General features: G+C 47.4%; 2 protein-coding genes across 2 annotated transcripts in view; one reads left to right on the top strand and one right to left on the bottom strand.

Annotated features, from left to right (window-relative positions):
* The window catches only part of NSD2 (nuclear receptor binding SET domain protein 2), a 44,224-nt gene extending 37,987 nt beyond the window's left edge, over positions 1-6,237 (top strand). Inside the window, exons 19-23 of the mRNA XM_070942980.1 lie at positions 139-255; positions 1,318-1,459; positions 2,987-3,093; positions 4,319-4,523; positions 5,265-6,237. Of these exons, the coding sequence (XP_070799081.1) occupies positions 139-255; positions 1,318-1,459; positions 2,987-3,093; positions 4,319-4,523; positions 5,265-5,515 (822 nt within the window). The 3' untranslated portion in view covers positions 5,516-6,237. The remainder of the gene's footprint in view (positions 1-138; positions 256-1,317; positions 1,460-2,986; positions 3,094-4,318; positions 4,524-5,264) is intronic.
* A 3,513-nt stretch (positions 6,238-9,750) lies between these two features.
* The window catches only part of NELFA (negative elongation factor complex member A), a 20,160-nt gene continuing 7,880 nt past the window's right edge, over positions 9,751-22,030 (bottom strand). Inside the window, exons 2-11 of the mRNA XM_070942615.1 lie at positions 21,557-21,728; positions 19,076-19,237; positions 18,465-18,554; positions 17,336-17,466; positions 16,288-16,357; positions 15,034-15,122; positions 14,454-14,565; positions 13,110-13,387; positions 12,131-12,230; positions 9,751-11,007 (exon numbers count right to left, since the gene is read on the bottom strand). Of these exons, the coding sequence (XP_070798716.1) occupies positions 10,823-11,007; positions 12,131-12,230; positions 13,110-13,387; positions 14,454-14,565; positions 15,034-15,122; positions 16,288-16,357; positions 17,336-17,466; positions 18,465-18,554; positions 19,076-19,237; positions 21,557-21,728 (1,389 nt within the window). The 3' untranslated portion in view covers positions 9,751-10,822. The remainder of the gene's footprint in view (positions 11,008-12,130; positions 12,231-13,109; positions 13,388-14,453; positions 14,566-15,033; positions 15,123-16,287; positions 16,358-17,335; positions 17,467-18,464; positions 18,555-19,075; positions 19,238-21,556; positions 21,729-22,030) is intronic.

The following is a 22,030-nucleotide window of genomic DNA, read 5'->3' as shown; positions in this document are numbered from 1 at the left end:
GAGAGCCCAAAATACGCAGCCTTTGGGATCTGACTTCATGGTTATCAAGGGAAAAACTGGCCAGGCTTGGCAATTGTGCGGAGCTGCCGTGTCTCCCGGTTTCCTTCCGATGAGCAGCTGTGACTTTGTGCCCTGCAGGGTGAGTTCGTGAACGAGTACGTTGGGGAGGTGATTGATGAAGGAGAATGCATGGCCAGAATCAAATATGCTCATGAAAATGACATCACGCACTTTTACATGCTGACCATCGATAAGGTACCGTATTCTGACCAGGCTTAGCTTGGCACCGTCTTTGACCTTAAATCTTAACCCTGGCATCTATAAACACTGGAATTGATCAGCTTGCCTTTTATTCAACAATAGCAAGGGGTGGGGGGACCTACCTCAAAAACACCCATCAAAAAGCCTATTGATCAGCCCCACTTTGGCTGAAGAATGAGTTCAAATATCTGGGTAGAAACTCGGGGAACGGGAAGCGGTAATATTTCTTTGACACCCAATTTTCAGTTAGGATTAATACTGCAATCCTGTATCTACGTACCTTGGTGAACAATATGCCATTATGTGTAATGGCATTCACTTTTATGTAGAGGTGTATTGGATTACGCTCCGAATTGACTATAGTAATATTCCAATAATACAATCTGAATTGTAGAAGAGAAGCTTGGCGTTATACATTGGCTCCGTATCTTTCATCTACAAATGCTTTTGTCCAAAAAGGCTGCCTAGGCTTCCACTTCACCTATCATTTCTGAATGGGCTAATAATTGTTGAGAACCTCAACAATTACAGAAGGAGTTTTCCTTGTCTTCTTGCTCTTTCGTATTCCAAGGACTGGAAATACTGAGCGCCAGTATCTCTATCCTCCCTGCCTTTCAAGAAAGGTTTGTTTTTAAAAACAGGAAGAAACCCAATTTCTTTGCATTCTCCATTGAAGATGCAAAACAAAAAAAAATTCTCTCTGAAATTCATCTCGAGACAAGATAGCCAAAGAAAGAAACCGTCCCCTCCTTTCCCAAGCTAAACCGAAGAATAATTATATTTCTGACACATTTTTGTATGTTTCCCAGGTATCTTAATTTAGCTAGGTGGTGTGACATTGCTGTAAGGCAAAATTAGTCAAATCAGAACTGTTGAGCTCTAAAATTCTAGATTTCTCTCCAAGGGTGCTTTCTTGAAGCGTGATAAAATTTACATGGATTACAGATTTAAGTTTGTCAAGGAAGAACTAACTGACACCCACGGGACTAAGTCTCCGTTTCTGTTGAAAGGGTGCTGCCGTTGATCAGATTTTTGCTTGAATCCTTCGATTTCCAGGACCGCATCATCGACGCTGGGCCAAAAGGGAACTATTCTCGCTTTATGAATCACAGCTGCCAGCCCAACTGTGAGACCCTAAAGTGGACGGTGCACGGAGACACCCGCGTGGGCTTGTTTGCGGTCTGCGACATTCCTGCAGGTACCAGCTGCTCTTCTACCGTCAGTGTTCTTTTTTCTTAAAAAGAAATCAAACCTTAAAACCTGTTTGGAAAGTTTCTTCTATTGACTGCAGCTGAAACATCCTCCGAGCTTCTTGCCTGTGCTTAACTCGCCCTCTTCACGTAGCAGAACTACAAACAAGATTTTTTTTAAAAAAAATTTGTTTAACAAAGCTGCGAAGCTGTGGGGCTTTTCCCAAGCTACTCTTGTCGATTGGCCAAAACGCAACCCTTCCCTCTGCGATCCGGTCTTCCAAGGATGCCTGGAAGCCTTAAAAGCCAGGCAGCCCCCAAATGCCCCCCTTGGGCTCGGACCCTGAGCCCGGTTATTTTTTCCTGTTTGCAAGACCTCTCTGGCCTTTGCTATCACCAGTTGCTCAAGCTCATTTGCTCTCTTCCCCCTGTGGGAAGACTAATTTAAGCAACGTTAAAATCCTTACAGGCAGTCCTTGACTTATGACCATATTTGAGCACACATCTGTTTATTAATTAGTTTAATTAAATTAAGCATCCTCTGTTTGGTGAGGCCTGGCCTCTTGATCTCTTAAGTGTTCCTGGCCTTCAGGACACCAGTGGCTTCCCCTTCCCCCCACCCCCCCCATGCATTACGTTTAAGTTACAGGGGTGGTTAAAAAAAAGAGAGAGAATCTTGTCAGACAAATCTCTGCTTCAAGTCCACAACTGAGGACCCAGTTTCTGGGGGCAATAAGCTGACTTTGTATAAATATACAAAAAGGATGAAGGCTATTGCTGAGCACATTGTAAGCCGCCCTGAGTCTCCGGAGAAGGGTGGCATATAAATCAAATTAAAATTAAAAAAAAAAAAAGTCCTTGAATTTTAAGCTTCCAAACCTCCTCAGGGAGAAGGAGAGATGTTGGAAAAACTTGGCGTCTCCCATCTTGTTCCAGTCTATCAGTTGAAGATCCAACTCTGGTCTATGGAGGCTCTCAGTCATCCAGGTCAGGGTTGTCCCAAAGGGGCTTTTTGCCGTTTGAAGAGGCCCCTTTGGGTCGCCCAACTTTTGCAAATCCAGATGGGCCTGGATGGTCTTTATAATAGCTCAGTTGGAGATCTTTCCCCCAGGCCAGCAATGGAAAGCTATCCAAATTTACTGCTCAAACAATGATCAGGTGAATTGAGTGACCCCCGATCCTGTTTTATCTGTTGGCCAAAGAGATTTATGTCCATCTCAAGAAGATTTCAAGTCTGAATTCTGAATGTCTTAGCTTTCAAAAGCCAAGCTCTAAGGCATTTCCAGCAGAGGGACAAAATTCTGTGCCTTGTGGTTAGCACAGCCCATAGGTTCTTGGCACAGGACTGTAGGAAGTATGTCCGTGTGTGCACCTGCCTCTCTTTGGATCGAGTGGGGCGTGGGTGTGTTTTGGCTTCTTTGACGTCTTCCTCCTCAGTCATCCTGGGGTGAAATGGGAACATCCTTTGGGAAAGGAGCCAATGTTCCTGTTCTAATGATGGTTACAATAAAATTCCCCTCTTGTTTTCCCCTCAGGGACAGAATTAACCTTCAATTACAACCTTGACTGCCTGGGCAATGAAAAGACGGCGTGTAAATGTGGTGCTCCGAACTGCAGCGGCTTCCTTGGAGACAGACCAAAGGTATCTCTGCCAGCACACGGAGGAGAGCCCATCCCGTGTCGGCCTCTGAGTAGCCTTTCATGGGGCATCCTAAGGCAAGAGTTGTTGAACTAAGGCTCCTCAATACGAACTAACCTACAGAATGTGCCCAAAATCTGGAACCCCTTAACTGCCAATGAATTTTGGCAAATTTTAAAAAATATTTTGTGATGTAAAAAAATATATATCACCATAAAACAATTTATGGTGTAATGCAGTATGTCAAAGAACATTTCCTGTGGTCAACTCCTGATGTTTGACACTGCAGTACAGGTGGTCCTTGGCTTATGACGACAGTTGAGCCCAAAAGTTCTGTTGCTAAGCAAAACAGTTGTTAAGTGAGTTTTGCCCCACTTTATGACTTTTCCTGCCACACTTAAGGGAATCGCTGTGGTTGTTTAGCAACATGGTCGTTGAGTGAACCTGGCTTCCCCCATTGACTTTGCTCATCAGAAGGTCGCAAATGGGATCACATAACCCCGGGACACACTGCGACCGTCATAAATACGAACCAGTCGCCAAGCATCCGAATTTTGATCACGTGACCCTGGGGGTGCTGCAACAGTTGTAAATGTGAAAAATAGTCATAAGTCACTTTGGTCAGTTACGTTGTAACTTTGAACAGTCACTAAACGAATGGTTGTAAGTTGAGGACCACTTGAACTGTTCAACATGGGATACTGCAGACAACTGGTCATTTGCATTTTTGGGGAGAGGGGATACGGAGAAACCTCCAAGTGGCCTCAATGACTCCAAAAAGGATGCAAATGACCAGCTGTCTTTAAGGAGTATCAATCCTTCCCTTCCTGAAGAAGCTTCTTGGAGGAGGAGCGAAACAACTTCAAAAGAAAACAAACACCCCAGAAAGTCCAGTTGCCTCTTGAGAAAAGCACCTTTGGGACCCCCAAGAATTGTGTTTAGTGGAGGAGTCTTCAGTAAAATTACAAAATTTAAGGAGGGAAGAGAAGAGTGGATGATTTTGGCCTTTTGGCTGTCCGGTGCTTCTCTTTGGTTCTGTCTTGCACGGCCATTGTCAGTCACCACATGAGAAACATTTTGCAAGAGGGTTCCCCACAGGTTTTATAATTTGAAATGGCTAAAAAACAGAGGGGGAGCTTCTTAAAGACTGCACTAATCTCCTAATCTGCAAAACGGAAACATTATTATTATTGTTGTTGTTATTTTTATTATTTTTATTTTTATTAAGAATTCATCCTCTAGCGCCTCAGAAGAGAAAGGAAAGAAGACCAAAAGAAGAGCAAGAAGGCGTAAAACGAAAAGCGAAGCCAGGAAAAAAACGGAGGATTACTGTTTCCGCTGCGGGGACGGAGGGCAGCTTGTCCTGTGTGACCGGAAGTCTTGCACCAAGGCTTATCACCTCTCCTGCCTTGATTTGGTAAAACGTCCTTTCGGTGAGTAAGAAGGAAGCATTAAGATAAGCCTCACTTCCGTAACAAGGATTTTGGATCCTTGTAACCAGGATCATAATCAAGCAAATCCCAAGTTTAGAAGGAGTTTTCCTACGGTTAAGCGTTGACTCTGGTGCTTAAAATGTGGCTAAGCATCTCCAGCTGAATTGGTCCAAGGTAGAGCAGTAAGAAGGGAAAGGCCCATGTGGTTTTGTTGAGTGACTTGAGATGGGAGAACCGTTTAACCTGTTCTCTACGTGTGTACTGCATGCCACGACATGAGAGGGGCCAGATCAGATGTCGAACCTTTAAGCTCAACAGAGCCATGTTCACCTGTTTTAGGGAGAGGCTTGTTGTTTCCATCGTCCTTGGAAATGATAAGCAGAGACTCATGGAGAGGAAACACGGCTCCAAAGCAAAACTGCACTTTGTTAAGCTAATCGTAGTTTATTCAGCGGGAAGGAAAAGTCATTAAAGAGTCGCTCTCTGAATGTGTGTGTATAGCTTTAAACACTTTTTAAATAAAATGCTTCTTTTTCATTTTAAGTTGTCTTTAATTGGTTCTTGTCCACCACTTCGATAGCAGTCCTGTAGTCAGGGAGATAAAGAACGTGGACGCAGTTCAGTTCGCTGGCTGCCTTCTTCCAGTTGGTTCAGGCTGAAGCGGACACGGAGCCGAGGTCCTGGCAAATGTTTCCGAGTTGACCTTTTCTCCTCTTTGTCTTTTCTTCCTTCCCACGGCAGGCAAGTGGGAATGCCCCTGGCATCACTGCGATGTGTGTGGCAGGCCCTCGGTGTCCTTCTGCCATTTCTGTCCCAATTCCTTCTGCAAGGACCACCAAGAGGAGGCCATGCTGGAGCGCAACTGGAGCGGACAGTTGTTTTGCCCCGACCACAGCGGGGAGAACTTCGCGGAGAAGAAAGCCAGGCGGCCTCCTAGAAAACTTTCTTCGGTCAAATGCAGACGGCAAAGAAACAAGTGGAGGAGGACATAATATTAAGAGGAACAAACTCCCCGCCAGCGCCAGTCCCGCTTGCCCAAGGTTGTCTTGTAAATAAGTTGTGAATAGGGTCAGGGAAGGACACACTTTTACACGTCTTGCGCAAGAACTGGGGTTGGGGGGAGGGGAGCGATTTTTAAACCCACTGAGCCAACCGGCGGCAGGGCCCCTGCTGCATCTGCACTGATCATGAACTCTGGCCTGCCAAGTTCAGACATTTCAGGACAAACCAGGTTTTCTCTCCAGAAACAATGAGAATACTTGAACTGTTAGGAATGAAACAGTTCTTCCCCGCCGCTTCCTAAACGGAGGCGTGTTGATTTCCGACCGGCGACGGTGTATGTGGACAGTCTTGTAGCTTTTGAAATAGTAGCTGCCGCCACTCGGAAGCGTTTCGATAGAGAGGGCGAGAGAGAGAGAGAGAGAGAGAGAGAGAGACCTTGATTAGCCCAACGGGGTGAGATCCGCTTGACAGGATCGCATTAAATAAGGGGGGGCGGGGGGAAGTGTCGTACCATGGCTTTTGATTTTGTTTTGTTGTTTTAATTGTGATAACATTCTTCTATCAAGACAAGGAAGCAGCAGACCTCTTGAGCCCGTGGCAAGCTTCAGAAGAAGAGTCCGGTCATCTGTGCCTCAGGTCAACTGTTTTAGTTGCAATAAGCAAAAAAAGAATTGCATTACCAGTGTCCTCCTTTAAATGGATATTAAAATCTGTGCCCAATTTTTTAGATCGTATTTGCATAATAAAAGTATTTCAAAATCAAACCCATTTGAGGTTTCTTTTGAGAAGTAGACAGGAATAAGCATCAAAATGATGCTGGAAGCAAAACTAACTCTTGAGGCGCCCTTCCCTGGCTGGTTTTTTTTCCATCCATCTTCTGGCTAAAAATGGGGTTTGAAGCCCAACACAGAGAGACATTTTAGTGGCCAGGAAGCAGGTGAAAGGGAGCCATCGCTGGCATCCCAAGCGGCTCCTGGTCGCTTCTCCTTCAGGAACGCATTGTGGGGCTTTTGTAGATCATTTTCTCCATGGACCCTGACAGGATCCAGGCCATTATTTTAACCTGGTTCACCTTTTGCCTGCTTCTCCTCCTCACACACCCAGTTGAATCCCAGTCTGTTCCGTTTTCAAGAGTTGCTGTGCTGGTGGGCAGGAGGAGTGAATCCCAACTTCCTTTATATAAGGAGGAAGGTGTTCCTGCATTCTTTAGGAGTGTTGCAAAGATATGAACAGAAGTAGTGCATTACAGAGTGCATTACATCTGTCATGGAGCGGGTTTTGATAAAATCCTTCAGCAAGGTTTCATGATAGGAAAATTGTAGGAGAGCCATGCTATGCCACAGTAGGTAAAATACAGATTGCCTTTTGAGATTACAAATTTTGTTTAAAAACCACCTGAGCTTTTGTGAACTGCATCTCGCTTCCTAAAGTACCTAGAGTGGTTGAGTAGATGCAAGACCTTAAATAGAATTGGGGGACAGAAAAGTCCTTCCCTCAATGCTGTGTTGAAACTTTACACCCTTTGAATTGCCAGCGGTCTCTTGGCAGCCAGCACTTCCATTCGCTCAGCTTGTTCGGTGGACTAGGGTCTAAAGAGAATCACCCTTGAGTTAGCGCATCATTTGGGCTCGCACTCGGGATCCAGGGTCAAGGATGCCAAATAACAACACCACTGGGGCAAGAAGAAGAAAAATGTACTTAGAAAAATCTGAACTTTATTACAGATATTATGCCGAAAATACGTACTCAAGGACATGAGGTTTTGCATTTACATCTGTACAAAAAACAAAATAGATAGAAAACATCTGGCCTGCTCTACTAGATAGGCAACATTTTACAAAACAACATTGCTTGTTAAAAAGGTACCAGAATCCCAAGGTCTTGGGGCTCAATTCCTAGCCTTGCCTTTTCTCTTCCGTTGGTGGCGGGGGGGGGGGGGCGCGCACAGCGAGGAAAACCCCAAGGCTGCCAAGGACTTCTGGGGCCCCCTTTGCTAGCTGGAAGGGTGGGAGGGAAGCTTGCCTGATGCTCGTGGCTGTTGGATACTAGAAATAATCTTAACAGCTAGAATTGAGACTCTAAAACATCTTTTTCCCCCCTCCCTGGGGGAAAAGATCAGAACCGCGGATAGGACTGGCCATTTGTCTTTTTCTGAGTTCCTTCTAAGCCATGCATGACAACTGAAGGGCCTCGTTGCCCTGAGGAGCCTGGGCGCCTGCTGTGTCCCTTTCCGGCCTGCCTTGCCAGGGCTGCTTTCTAGCCCTCTAACCTACAAGTGCCAGGCACAGGACCAGGGATGCACCGCTGAAGCTCTTCCTGGACAGATGCAGCCCTTCACTTCCACATACAGCATTGGCACCTGCCGGCCCAAATCAGATGTTAAAAAACCAGAGGAGGAAGAGCGTCCCAAGAGCTCAGCAAAGACCAGGAGCTATAAGAATGTTGTCTTTGAGGACCCATGAGATTATTTCTGGGTTGCTCCATCAGGAGTTTCACGCCCTTCCTTGCACGGACTCTGAACGAAGAAGTCAAGGAAGAGCTCTGGCTGGGCAGGCAGGGCAGGGCAAGCCTCCCCCACCCCTCACAACAAGGCAAAACCGTTCTCAGATATGCCAGCTTCACACAAGCCATCTTACATCTTATTTTGAAGTCATCTGAGCGTATTCCACCACAGAAGGACCACATGGCCGCCACTGCTACTAACGGGAGGGAGGGAGGGAGGGAGGGGGGCCGCCACTCTGGAGTCAAAGCCCTGCCCCCACACAAGCCCTGTGTGACCCGTTCAGATCACACAGCTGTGACACGGGCTGGACTTTCTTTGGCACCCACCCCCCACCCCCTGGCTAAATACTCTAGGAGGGAGGGGAGGGGGTGACACCTCCCTTATTTAAGAGCAGAACCACAAACACCTGCTGGTTGGTATTGCTCCAGGTCTTCCCAAGGCTTCTACAGGGAACTGCAGTCTTAACTCCAAATCAGGTTTCCAAATCAGGTAAAAGAGGAACTGTAATGTACTCCAGAGATGGCCAGCAAACAGTTAATATTGCCTTTGCCTTTGAACACGCTAGGACACGTCACGCTACATGCCAGCAGAAGGGGGGAGAGGCTTCCAACGTTAAAAGATCGCGGCCTCTTAAACTAATCTGAAGAAGCCATGTTGATACTGCATAAAACTGACAGAATTTGGAAAAACTAGTCCTGTGGTTTAAAATCCTGCTTCTAGGTTCAGGTCTGGCTGAAATGTTAAATCAAATGAAGCTGCACAAGAATCTCTTCTGAAACCTTTGGGGGGCTTTTCTGGTTCCGGTTGGCCCACTGAGTAGAATTTAGAAACAAACTCAATTCAGGTACATTACAAGAAAACCTCAAAGGCAGCCCAGCCCATCCCCTCCTCCCCCTCTTTCCAGTTTAGGATTCTCCAGAGGGGCTCAGGATTTCGTTTCCAGCTGCAGTTTGGCCAAGCCTTCGTTCTTCCTCTCCCAGCCCAAACAGCTTCCCTTGGCCTTCAACTGAAAAGGAAATCTCCTACCCTCTGCCTAACAATTCCAATGGACAGAAAGGAATTCTTTCTTCTTAAAACTCTCCCTCTGCATAAATGACTAAACTATGGAGCTGCCAATTCTTAGACTTCAAAGGCTGACAAGTGAACTAAGGAGCCCAGAAACAAAGAAAACTGCTCTAAGTGGCCCTCAGAGAGACCTTTGCAGTAAGGATGTCCCTGCAGGCCACCTCACTCCTGGAGTCGCCCTGCAGCCCTGCCTGATCACCCATCTCAGATCATCCTTCAAAGCAGGGAAGGAGGCCTCATTATGGTTTTGACTTGCTTCAATGGGAATGAGATTCCCCAAAAGCTTCACCCTCTTATGACATCCACCAATATCAATCTTTAGCAAATGCAGTCTGGTCATCTATCATGCAAGGGAATCCTTTGAGGTCTTGGAATTACCGTGTTTCTCAGGAAATAAGACCGAGTCTTATTTTCTTTTAGACTTGAAAAGAAGCATTTGGGCTTATTTTCGAGGCGGTCTTACTTTTTTCTGAGGTGCAGCAGGCCAGACTCAGTGAGTCTGACGTGCCGTCGCCTCCATTCCGAACCTTCAGCGTTCGGAATGGAGGCTTTTTGGTGAAGGGGAGGAAAATGGGGAGGGGGATTTTCCAGCCTGCCTTCCTTCCCTCAGTCTGTGCTGAGCTTGAGGAATGGATGACAGGCAGCAATATCCCCCTCCCCATTTTCCTCCCGTTCGCCAAAAAAGCCTCCCGCGAGCCTCCCAAAGAGAAGGAAAAAACAAAGCAGCTGGCCGTGGAGCTGCCAGCTTCGGGGAAGCGGCCCAAAAAGCAGAAGTGCTGCCCCCAGAAAGAGAACGGCAAAAGCGGTATTTGTGCTGCCCCAAGGGGCCAGTGGGCTGCAGCTGGACAATTGCGCACACACTCACCCCGCATCACTCCCCTCGTGCTGGCCATGCCCATCCCCCCCCCCCAGGCTTATTTTCAGGGTAGGGGTAATATTAGGCCCACCCCCTGAAAATTAGGGTTGGGCTTATTATTGGGGCGGGTCGTGTTTTTGGAGAAACACGGTAGCTACGTTAGCCTGAAGCACCCAATTTCAAATGCTTGGAATTTAACCATTTTAAGAGTACTCAGAAGTTGATGTTGCTCATTAAACTTCAACACGAGGGAAGCTTTGGTGCCACTAAGATTGTAAGCTTTGGGGGTCACCCTTTTTTGTGTGTCCATGTTAAAAGGTAACCCCTTTATGTGACTAATGCATGTACATACACTCGGGGGGGGGGGGGGCTGGCTGTTCTCAAGGAGAGGAAGGTTTATTATTTGTGCAACCTTGAGAAGCAGAAGAAAGAGGGAACATCCTACGGGCCTTTCACAGTGCCTCAGAAAAGGCCCCCCAAGGAGGGCCGCCCCAAATGACAAACGCTACTTGCAGGGAAAAAAAGAAAAGAAACGGCCCAAATCGCAGGGCCTATTTTTAACAAGAGAACTGAGAAAGTCAACCGAGGCCCCTGCTGAGAAACGGCTCCTCCCTTTCTGTCCTTTCTCAAGGCAGGCAAGTCAGAAGCCCCTTTTCTGCCAAACGGCTGGGGGCCATGAGTCCTTCCACATCCTTCCACAAGCTACCATCAGGAGAGCTGCGTGGCCATGGCCTCTCGCCTTCCTACTTTGGCCAAGCGCAGCTTACAAGAAGTCCTACGCGGGAATGTCGTTCTGCTTTAGTTGACACACAACGTACAAGCTGGCTTTATTCTAGGATCTATTTGGTCTACATCTCCCCGCCACGGAATTCTTTAAGAAACATTTGTCATGGGCTTGTACTTCGTCAGACGGCTCCACTCGCCGGTGGCATAGTTCATCTCAAAGATGGTGTCCACCAGCACGGTGGTGCTTCCGGTCCCGTCGTCATTCGGCAAGACCTCCGTGTGCTCGCTTAGTTTGATCTGGATGACGTCGCCGTGCTCTTGACATGGGTTTTCTGGGGAGGAGAAATCAGAGATTCCAAAATCAGGTCCCTTCGAGGAATTGAGTGACGCCAGAAATACCATTTAGGGCAAAAACTAAGAAGGAAACCCGATCCTTCCCTGCCAGGTGCCCCAGCGCTCTTCAGCTGGCTCCTGTTCCTTCCTGCGAGGGGCAACCTTTGAGGACCAATCTCAACCTCGATGAAAGCAGTCTAACCTTCCCAACTACTTTATTTAAACTAAGTTTGCATATCGGTGATTACATGACCCCTGTAGACACTGCGCGCTAAGTAAAAGAAAACCTCCTTAACTGCTAAATTCTGATTCTTTGCCTGAAAAATTCTGGTAACTAAAATGTTTTCTCAGTGATATTTATTTAGTGAAACTCCAGGAGAAGATAGGTTGACCGCTGGTGTTTCAATCAAAGAAAGCCCTGTCTTAAAAAGGATCAAAATACTCAGTAATAAATCGATTTATAAAACAACTACATTTTTTCCTATCTAGATCTTCATCTAAATGTTATACAAAAAGACCACTAAATATTATTTTAGATAAAGTTATAGATTATCCTTATTCCCAATCAATCAAATTACTTAGCAATTGGGCACTGTCTGGGCTTCAGAGTTTAGTGACCTGTTTAGCGACAGGGAATCATTGGCATCACAAAACGTGGTTTCCACAGCACGCTGAGAGGCACGTAAGAGGCACCGAAGAGGAGGAGAGCCCAAAAAATTATCAGTAGCAGAGGATGAGCTGCTGGGCTGTGCCACAGAATGATCACAAAATTCCATTCAAGGGCACACGTGTGCCCTCAACAACATCAAATCATTAAGTCTGCCTGCCACTGAGATCCACAAATATCCTATCAAAGTCAACCAGGAAAGTCTGAGGCTTAAAGCAGGAGCAATCACGAATCACCCCTCCTCCTCCTTCCTCCCCACCCCCCACCCCCAGGGCAAATCACGAGACTTCCCTAGAAAAGAACCCAATCAGGACTCAAGACTCTCAGATTAACCCACCGGAACCTGGCATCAAGGCAACAAATCAGAGACCAGCACTCCAAAAAGAACCCAAATTTTGCCTCTTCCAGTATTGGCTTAGCAATCCTTCGGAGAGGAAGGTCACCCAGGTACCCACCTCTGGATCCTGCCATGAATCCAAGGATGAGAGCCTTCTCAGGCCTTGTAACTTTGTTTGCCATCTGGAATATTTCATGGGCTGCAAACAGTTGCTCCTTCTGCAATGAGTTTCAAGAATATATTCCATTGAAAACAACAGGAGGAAAACCATTTCCACAGGGCTGAAACTCCCACCATCTTCACCGTTTTTCTCTCAGACACCCTCCCCCCGCAGTCCTGTTTCCCTGTAAATTGGAACATTTTAATACTTTTCGTCTCTTGGGGGCACCTCCCAGGACCCCGGACAGCTAGTAACGCAGCCCCACCAGATAATAAAAGGCATCAAAATGTAAATGAGGTTTGTTATTGATATGCATTAACTATATTTTATATTTTATATGTGGCCCAAGACAATTCCCCTTCTCTCAACATGGCCCAGGTGAGTCAAAAGGTTGGACAACCACGATCTGATGGAAAATAACTGCCCACAACTGCTTCTCTTCAATAAACCCATCAATTGGAGGGGATGACGAACAGTAACGGTCTTGCATGACAGGCACGCCCTCCATCCACTGGCTCTTTTGTAGGGGCGATTTTAAAGAACAGAACAAAGCCTATGAACAGGCCTACAACACGCAAAATTGTTTATTGATTGGTTTCCTTGCTTTATTAAATTTATTTGCCACCCATCTCCCTATCCAGAGCAACTCTGGGGGGCTTAATAATGCTGCCATGCCTGAAAAGACAGGAATTCTTTAAGCCCTGCCGAGCCACAAATTCTGCCACTCGGGCTGCATTCACCATCCGCGTTTGTGTTAGGGTCAGACCTAAACCATGGAACTCCCACCCCAAATAGCTACAAAGCAGGATGCATACAAGCCTGGCCTGACTTTTTCCTATCTATCGGGGAAACAAATCAGCAACGCGGGCCTTCGTGTTTCTTCCTTCACACCCACTAATCCCCAACCGCGACTGGACGGGGTGCACGAGATGCTTACTGTGAGAGAGAGCGCCTTCTTGGCAGAGGCATCCTGAGGAGCGGCTGGTGGTCCCTGCAATGCCGGAGAGGTCACCGGAGGAGACAACGGGGACTCAGCGGTTGGGGCTGCCGCTGCTGCCGTTGCTGCCGCTGCTGCCGCGGTGGTAGCAGTCAGATTCAAGTGACTATTGTACATGGGCGTCCGTTGCTTAAACTGAGCCACCGGGAGAGCAGGGGGGGTGGTGGCGGCCGAAGCAGCTTCTTCCTTAGCTTGCAGGGGGTCCCAGATGGAGCCAGCTGGATGTCAGGACAAACAGGCTGTGAGAGTAGAAGGGCTCATTAAGGCATACCTGTCGTATCACCTCCCTGCTCCTGTTCTCCTCCTCCTCCTCCTCATTCTTCTACCGAACTTCGTACAGCAACGTTACACGTTCGCTTCTTATGCAGCACAAAAAGTCCACGGCCACCACAAATTCCTTTAAAAAGCGTCCCACGTGGATCGTTTTTCCTTAATCTGAATTCTTGTGGCGACCCCGGGCCGGGGCTTATTTTCAGCACAGAATTCTAAGCTGCAAACAGCTGCACGGAACTAAGAACAAATCTACAGGAAAATCACCAACACGTATTCAGATTTATATGCTAAGGGGGCAAGAGGGAACCATCCCGGCAAACACCGAGAAGACGCACGAGGAATTGAGCTTAGGAAGATCATTTCACAACAGTAACATATTCCCAGAGAAGTCAGGCAATATAGCAATAGCAACAGCACTTAGACTTATACACCGCTTCACGTGCTTTCCAGCCCTCTCTAAGCGGTTTACAGAGTCAGCCTCTGGCCCCCAACAATCTGGCTCCTCATTTCACCCACCTCAGAAGGTTGGAAGGCTGAGTCAACCTTGAGCCTGGTGTGATTTGAACTGCCAAATTGCCGGCAGTCAGCAGTCAGCAGAAATACCCTGCGGTACTGCACTCTAACCACTGCACCCCCACAGCTCAGAGTGTTTGCCTCGTTTACCTTCTCCAGGTTCTGCTTCTTCCTCAAATGTTATTTTCATTGTTATCAGAACTTTTTGGCTTGGGACAGAACGTTCTTCAAAGACAGCAGCCTTCCCACGGTCTCTAAGCCAAACTCTGCAATCCCTTCATGCAATCTGTGTTTACACTGTCACTTAAACCAGGGGTGGGCAACTCTGGCCCTTTTATGACTTGTGGACTTCAACTCCCAGAATTCCTGAGCCAGCCATGTTAGCTCAGGAATTCTGGGAATTGAAGTCCACAAGTCATAAAAGGGCCAGAGTTGCCCACCTCTGACTTAAACCATCCACCCAGATGCTGAAGACACGGGGGGGGGGGTGTCACTCACCTGGCTGGGGGTCAGAGCCTGGGACATAAGAGGAGGACGGCACCGCACTGGGCGCTGCAGGCAGGTAACTGGTCGAAGCGAGCGCCGGGTCGTTGTTCAGGGAAGCAAGTTTCTGCAAAAGGACCACAACACACGTACACAACCCCATTTCAGAGTAGGAAAACAGCCCTTTCGCCACGTTCAGCCCTCCGTCTGTCCAAGTGACTAGACTAAGGCAAAAAGTCACAATGACGACACTGGCCCGTATCAAACTAGTAAATTTAAATGTCATTTGAAACCATACAAGGAAGAACCCCATCCAGCGAAAGTTAATTTAAAAACAGCAAAAAGCTAAAAAAAGAAAGGCCCAAATATGCCAAACGGCCTTAAGTGCCGAAAAATATCCTAACGATATTACATTTATTACCTGAACATCTTTCCACAAACAGGCCAGGAAAGTCAGTTTCCAAAAGGAAGCCCTGGCATTTCAGAGAGGAACGTGGCCAGCCAAAGACTGTTTGAAGTTACGCGCTTGTTCTATTAGTTGGGGAGTAACTTAAAAAGAGGCCTAAAAAAAAACCCCTTTCCATTAAAGCCGTACCTGGGTTGACACAAGCCCAGCAGCATAATCTGGAGTAGCATTTTCTACGACTGTCTCCTCCTTGGCTTGCTTGGCCACCACGTCTGTATCTGCAGAATGAAAAATGCAAACTAATTCCGCCGTTTGGGTTTTTTAAATGGATTGCTCCAACCCAATAACTTTGTTCTTCTAGGAAAGCGGCCCAAGCAGAGGGCTCCAATAGGAGCCTTAATAAAAGCAAGAATCCGAACATCATGCAAACAGGGAATCCTCAACTTACAACACTTCATTTAGCAACCGAAGTTACACCGGCACTGAAAAAAGTGACTTATGACCATTTTCCACATTTATGACCGCTGCAGCATCCCCCGTGGCCACGTTATTTACCCTCAGACCAGGGGTGAAATGCTCCCGGTTCAGACTGGATCGCCCGATCCGCTGGCGATGGCAGCGGATGGTTCGGAGAACCGGTAGCAAAAATCCCTGCCCCCTCCCCCATGCCCAGCTGAGCCACATGATCATCAGAGGCTTTTTTTTAAAAAAAAAAAAACTTTTAAAAGCATTTTTTCTACAACCTCTTCAGCCAAAAAAATGCTTTTAAAAGTTTTTTTTTTAAAAAAGCCTCTGATGATCGCGCAGCTCAGCTGGGATCGTCAGAGGCTTTTCAAAGCATTTTTTCTACAACCTCTTCCACCAAAGAGGTTGTAGAAAAAATGCTTTTAGAAAGAAAAAAAAAGTTGGCCACGCCCACCCAGCCACATTACCCACCAAGCCACGCCCACAGAACCGGCAGTCCCCAGCGTCCCATTTCCCCCCCGCCTCAGAGGCTTGGAAAGGAGACTCCTGTTTATGAGGGTTGCAGAGTCCCGGGGTCACGTGATCCCCTTTTGCGACCTTCTGACACGCAAAGGCCATGGGGAAGCCAGGTTTGTTTAACGGCCGTGTGACTAACTAAACTGCCGGGATTCACTTAACAACTGTGGCCAGAAAGGTTGTAACATGGGGCAAAACTCACTTAACAAATGTCTCACTTAGCAACAGGAATTCTGGGCCCAATTGTGGCCGTAAGTCGAGGACTACCTGTATTGTACACGATCACACTCTATTTTGCAACGTTTTATGCTCTGCATTCCTGACGGGATCCTTCCTTCCTCCGCTCACCTGAAGCGGGGGCCGTGGGAGAAGCTGCTCCCCGTTTCTGGGGCTCCCCACAAGCAGCCCCCCCCATCCCAGTCTCCCCCCAGCCGATCCAAGAGAAGGGGCAGCTCAACGCACCTAAAGTCTTCCTTCTTCTTTTCGCCTCCCGCCCAGAATCCACGGCCTTCAGCTCTTTGATGTCTAGGTACTACAAATACAAGAAGGAAACCTTCATTCACTTTCTCCTTCATGGCACAGCCGGAAGGTTTCGCCAGACAGCTTCTCCGTGGGTTCATTTCTCGGCTCTTTCACACCTGGCTAAAAGTTACAAAGCTCGGGAGACCTTCAGCCCTGCATGGATGCTCCCCTTCACTGTGCAACATCCAAGAATGTTTTTGTGTCGTCAGAAACCTAAAGTAACAATGGTCAGGGTTTGCATTCTCTTTTAACAGCTTATCCGTCTATGAAATAACTTCTTTTTCCCCTGCGGCCAGACTTTTTTCCCAGTCTGCAAAAGCCGCAGGACAAGGCCCACACATTCTGTTTTGAGGGCTTACTTTGATAAACCTCCACTGTTCAACTTTATGCATTTAAACTTAGCATTTTTGCTCCTGAATTTCAGCACCGCCTTCTCAGGGAGTGTTGGGGATGAGGCACATCTCCACATGGACACTGCTGTCCAACTTACAAAATGCACCAAGTCTGGGAAACCTGTTTTATAAATTGTATCAGTCTCAAAATGACACAGATGAGAAAACTGATTTTAGCAAGCAGGAATGTAGAAGCCTAAAAACAAAAGACAAACAGCGTGTGGGATTTGTTCCCTCGATGCTAACACCACAGGAGTCCAATTCGTCGTGAAAAGAATTACTTTTATTGTATGAAGCACTTCAGATATAAAGGCATCCCTTACTTACTTTTAGGGGTGCTTCTTCAATTATCTCTCCTTTCTAAATGTAAATGTGTTTGCATGGAAATCCTGAACTGCACAGGCGGCCATTCAGACAGATTACGAAACAACTCTACCACATTATGAGGCACAAGGGAGCTCCAGTAAAATACCAGATTAGATTAAGGCCACGGCTTGTGCTTGGAAGGACCGAATGGAGAAGCTTCTAAAGGTGCAACCAACATGAACATAACTAGGTGTTTGTGAGAAGCAACACAGGGTCCAACGTGCAGGTACCTTGACGCCTCTCTCCTTGCACAGAGGCACTTTGGAGGACAGGATGGGGGTCCGGTTCCCTGTGGGGCTGAAGACGATGGGCGCGGTGGGGTTCCTGAAGGGAGCTTGCTTTGGTATTCCTTTGAGCGGAGCTGCAAACAGACGGGACAAGGAGTTAAGGAAGGCCACATTCTTGCCCTCAGAGAGGCGGCCATTTCCAGTGAAGAATATCAAAAACTTTAAATTACCGGCTGTGTTTTAAACCCCCTACCTGCTCTGTGAGCCCTCGTTTTTAAGACTCAACTAAAACATTACAGCAAAAGCCCCAGGTTCTCACGAAACGTCTGTGAAGGTCAGAATGCGCATTATGGCTCTCTGAAGCCAGATCCCCCCACCCCCCCCACCCCCAAACAGCCACAGAACTTCCATCAATCCTTGTAGGCTGCCCAAATGAGCCTGGGAATCAAACGCCAAACCTGACAGACAAGGCTTCAGATGCCAAATTTATGTGCTTCCAGGAAACTTCCTCCTGCCTAAAGAACTCTGGTCTCTTCCAAGGGGCTTCCAGGAAGGCCAGAGGAGAGGCCATCTTACAAGAACTTCCTGCTAGGAGCGTCTTCCTCTTGCAGGAAATCCTTCCAGTTATCAATTCTTGTAAGGAGAAGCCATGACGATGATGGCCACCATCCCTCTTACGCTGACTGCCTCCTGGAGTCTGCTATCCAACATTCTATCCATCACTCCAGAGAGTGTCTTTCTTCCCCAATATTGTCCATAAATCTACCGCCTTTGTTATATCCACCCAGGAACCCTCGGATGGCATTTTTTGTATTGCCAATTTATCTGTAAGAGCCGAGGTGGCGCAGTGGTTAGAGTGCAGCACTGCAGGCTATTTCTGCTGACTGCTGGCTGCCTGCAATTTGGCAGTTCAAATCTCACCAGGCTCCAGGTTGACTCAGCCTTCCATCCTTCCGAGGTGGGTAAAATGAGGGCCCAGATTGTTGGGGCAAATAGGCTGACTCTGTAAACCGCTTAGAGGGGGCTGTAAAAGCACTGTGAAGCGGTATATAAGTCTAAGTGCTTATTGCTTATTATTATTATTAAGGCTCGAAGTGGTTGCGTATAAAATGAGACAAAAATGAAAACCTACTTGTTGTGTCAATCTTCTTAACCAATCCTCTTCCTTTGGCATGGAAAGCTACTCCAGCCGTCTTCTTGAGCTGTTGTGCAGTTTCAGCAGCTTAAGAAATCATATAAATTTATTTAGCATCCAACTTTAAAAGGAAAAAAAAATCACACATTAATTTCAAAGAAAGCTTTTAATGCAGTATTAAACCTGACTCTATCCAAAAAGAAGATAATCTTGGGCACTAACTTTTTTTCAGACTAGGGGTTTCTTTTGCAGTTAACAGAACAGAACAGAACAGAACAGAACAGAACAGAACAGAACAGAACATATCCTAGAAAGTAGGACAGCCAGGTGCAAATGAGGGAGAGTTTCTTTACTTAAGAACTTTTGTAAAAGAAATAAAACATTTGTACAGGTTTTATTTTGCCAGTCAGACATGAAAAAGCCTATTTCTTGCTCAAATCTCCTCTCTGCTGCACTGGGGTCCCGCCCTCCATCGTAAGTCGCTTCTTTTAGTTCCGTTGTAACTTGGAACAGTCCCTAAACAAACTGTTGTTAAGTCGAGTGCTCCGTGCCTGCTTCTCCTCTCCTCCTCTACAGTGGAGTCGAGCCACTGTGGCTCAGCTACTTACACTTCTGCAGGAGCTCCGCTCGCAGAGTGGCGCTTTTGGGCTTCCTCTTCAACTGGAAGTGCTTGATGGGAGGCGTGAAGGGTCCGGCCAAGGTAGTCAAGGCGTTTTTATTTAAGTACTGGCATTCCAAAGGCAACATGGCTGAGGATTCACAATCGCTCACTAGATCAAAATACAGAATTCGTAAGCAGTTTTCTCCAGCGCCAAACTAAGAAGAGCCAGCGTGGGGACAATGGGAGAATCTTTCCGGAATGTAAACGAGAAAGAGGGGCCTCCTCCCTCTTGGCTCCCTAAGGAAGGAGCTGCGAAGCAGTGAGGAAGACCCTCCCTCGTCAAGAATAGGGAGGGGGGGTGTTTGATGCACGGTGGGAGATGCCCGAAGGTCCTGAGGGAAGGTTAGGGCGGGAGAGGTTGCCATCCTGGAATGTGGACAGAAACAAGACTCCAGAAACAAGAAGGCTGGGCTCCCACTGAGCCTAAGAGTAGGGGAAAGTATGGTGGGGGCCACGGGGGTGACCATTACAGGAGAGGGGGCCCCGCACCCCCATGGGGAGGGGCCAGACAGCAGGGGCCACGGTCATCTGACACCCCTTTCCCTCCAGAGAGCCACAGGGCCACTAATCCTGCCTATCTTTTTTAAAGAAATCAGAGGTTTTCTTCTGTTTAACAGCTTATTCGGAGCCTTCAGCTGTTCTTGGGTGACTTTTCCTGTGTTTTAATCCTGTATTTCTATCCTCTTTGTTGTACTGAGTGTTTTTGCCTTATTGAGTTACATGAGATGAAGCAACTGAGAAGTTACCCAAAGAGATGGTGACCAAAAAAAAAAATCAAAAGTAGACGTGACCAAGCATGAGCCAAGTCAATGGCAAAGAGTCCATTCCTCTCTGGGCTTGCTATGGACTCCTGACCAGCGGCTCTGTCCAGATGGGCCGGGCCAGACACCCACAGCCTCTGCTCGGAAGGAAGCAGAGGGGTCATCAGTGGCGTTCCACCACTTTGGGCCTTTGGGGGAGGGGGCAAGAGGAGGAGGTGAAGCTACATTGAGCTGATAGTAACTCAGGACGACCACGTGATAGAAAGATCAGTGCAACACCTTGCTGCAAAGGTGAATACACAGTTATTGTTTATAGGTATTGACCAATTCAAGGAAAGAAAACAATTCCTACATCAGATACAGGCATTTGGACGCCCTTCCAATTAGTATTTCACTTCACCTTCAACTTAAGTGTTGACACCTGGGAACTGCCTGGACAAATCCCTGCAGTTTTCTTGGCAAGGTTTTTTTGGAACTGTTTGCCATTGCCTCCTTCCCAGGGCTGAGACAAAGGGACTGGCCCAAGATCACTCAGCTGACTTTACGCAGCAGGCGGGACTAAAGGCACCCAGTCTGTTTTCTCAGCCACTACACCGAGTTGGCTGGGTATTAAAATCAGCCCAGCTGTGTATTATATACAAATACTGAGCATCACGTGTGCCCCATTTCATTAGACATTTCTAAAGCCATGCAGTGCTACACCCAGAATGCAACAGATCCCACGAAGCTAAAGCAGTCTGAGTATTTTCATTCTTTTTAGTTTGCACCAATCGTGCCTCCTTGCACCCAAAAACCAAGAACTGTCATCCCCGGCTGTTCTTTCAGACACAAGAAAAGCTCCAGCTATTTGTATATTACACACACACACACCCCGTAGACTGATACAGGGAAGAATTTTTAAACTTTGAAAAATGCCCTGTTCCTCACCCCTGCTTGCTAAACTGAAGAGTTCAGAGAAGCCCCACTTTCCCTCTGGAGAGGCTGCCAAATATTCACGGTTCACTTTGCACAGATACTGGCAAATCTTTACCACTAGACGGTACGTGGCACCTGGCCACAACAGGCATGCTCCCCTTTGCGCACCCTTTTGTGTCAGCTTTTGTGTCACTAAACAGGATCGCCAAGAGGAAAAAACGCTTTCCCTTCCACTCAAGCAATTCTTGTGCCAGTTCTGCACAATACATTCCTGGCACGTGCCCTGGGCATCCGGCCAGCCTCCTGCTTACTCACTTCCTGGTCCCAAACAGGCTCTCTGGCATCCCATCAATCCGTCAGCTGAGCTGGGGGAACCTGTTTGCCTCCGCTTGAGACACTCTCTAGTCATCCACCAAAGGTCTGCCGGGGAGAGCCAGGCTGGGAAAGGCCCCCTGAAGCTGCCCGCTTGATCGCAGCGCTGCAGGGAGGCAGCTTCCTCCACAGGGGGCCATTCAGGCAGCGGAGGGAATCAGCCAGAGATCAGAGGCTGTCTGCTTCTGCGGTTTTTCTCACTGCACAAGGGGGCTCTGTTGAACAAGCCCGATCTGTTCCGAAGCTATTTGCAAGTGATAAACTAGGCGTTTTACCTTTGGTTAATAATACCTAGAAATTCTCTTTCCGTGAAATGTCAAAGCGATGGTTTGGGTTAAGACGGCTCCGGCGCAAAGCAAGGGAAAGAGGGAGACAGTTACCTTTTTCTCGCAGTTCTCCTAAGATATCCTGAACATTGGGGTTCTGCTCTTCCAGATCAAGGTTAAGGGAGCCAATATCCGGAAAGGATTTTAAAATATCAGCCACCATTAAGACCCAGGGGTCTGGATCCAAAGTAGCCAGCTGGATAATTTCAGTCAGGGCACCTTTCATCTAAGGAGAAAGAAAAAAAAATGAAGAGTAGAACAATCAGAATCAGTTGGCACTTTCTTTCTGTAGCTCTACAGAACAGACTCAGCCCTCAGACCCTCCATGAAGGAGGAGGAAGGCCGTGCAGAGACCCAGGAGCAGAGCCGGGCTTTTCATTCCAACACCAGCTCCACTCCCTTCTCAGCCTCCATGCCATGAACACTCGGGGGGGGGGGAGAGAAAGACACGGACACTCCTCTGCAGAAGCACCAGCACCTCAATAAAGCTCCTACCTATCTGACAAAATCACCAACGTTTTCAATATA

This window comes from Pituophis catenifer, unplaced genomic scaffold (genome assembly GCF_029215685.1).
Source record: "Pituophis catenifer annectens isolate HBS135680 unplaced genomic scaffold, rPitCat1.0.hap2 SCAF_4, whole genome shotgun sequence".
NCBI classification, from domain to species: domain Eukaryota; kingdom Metazoa; phylum Chordata; class Lepidosauria; order Squamata; family Colubridae; genus Pituophis; species Pituophis catenifer.
This window is presented reverse-complemented; position numbering and strand designations above follow the sequence as displayed.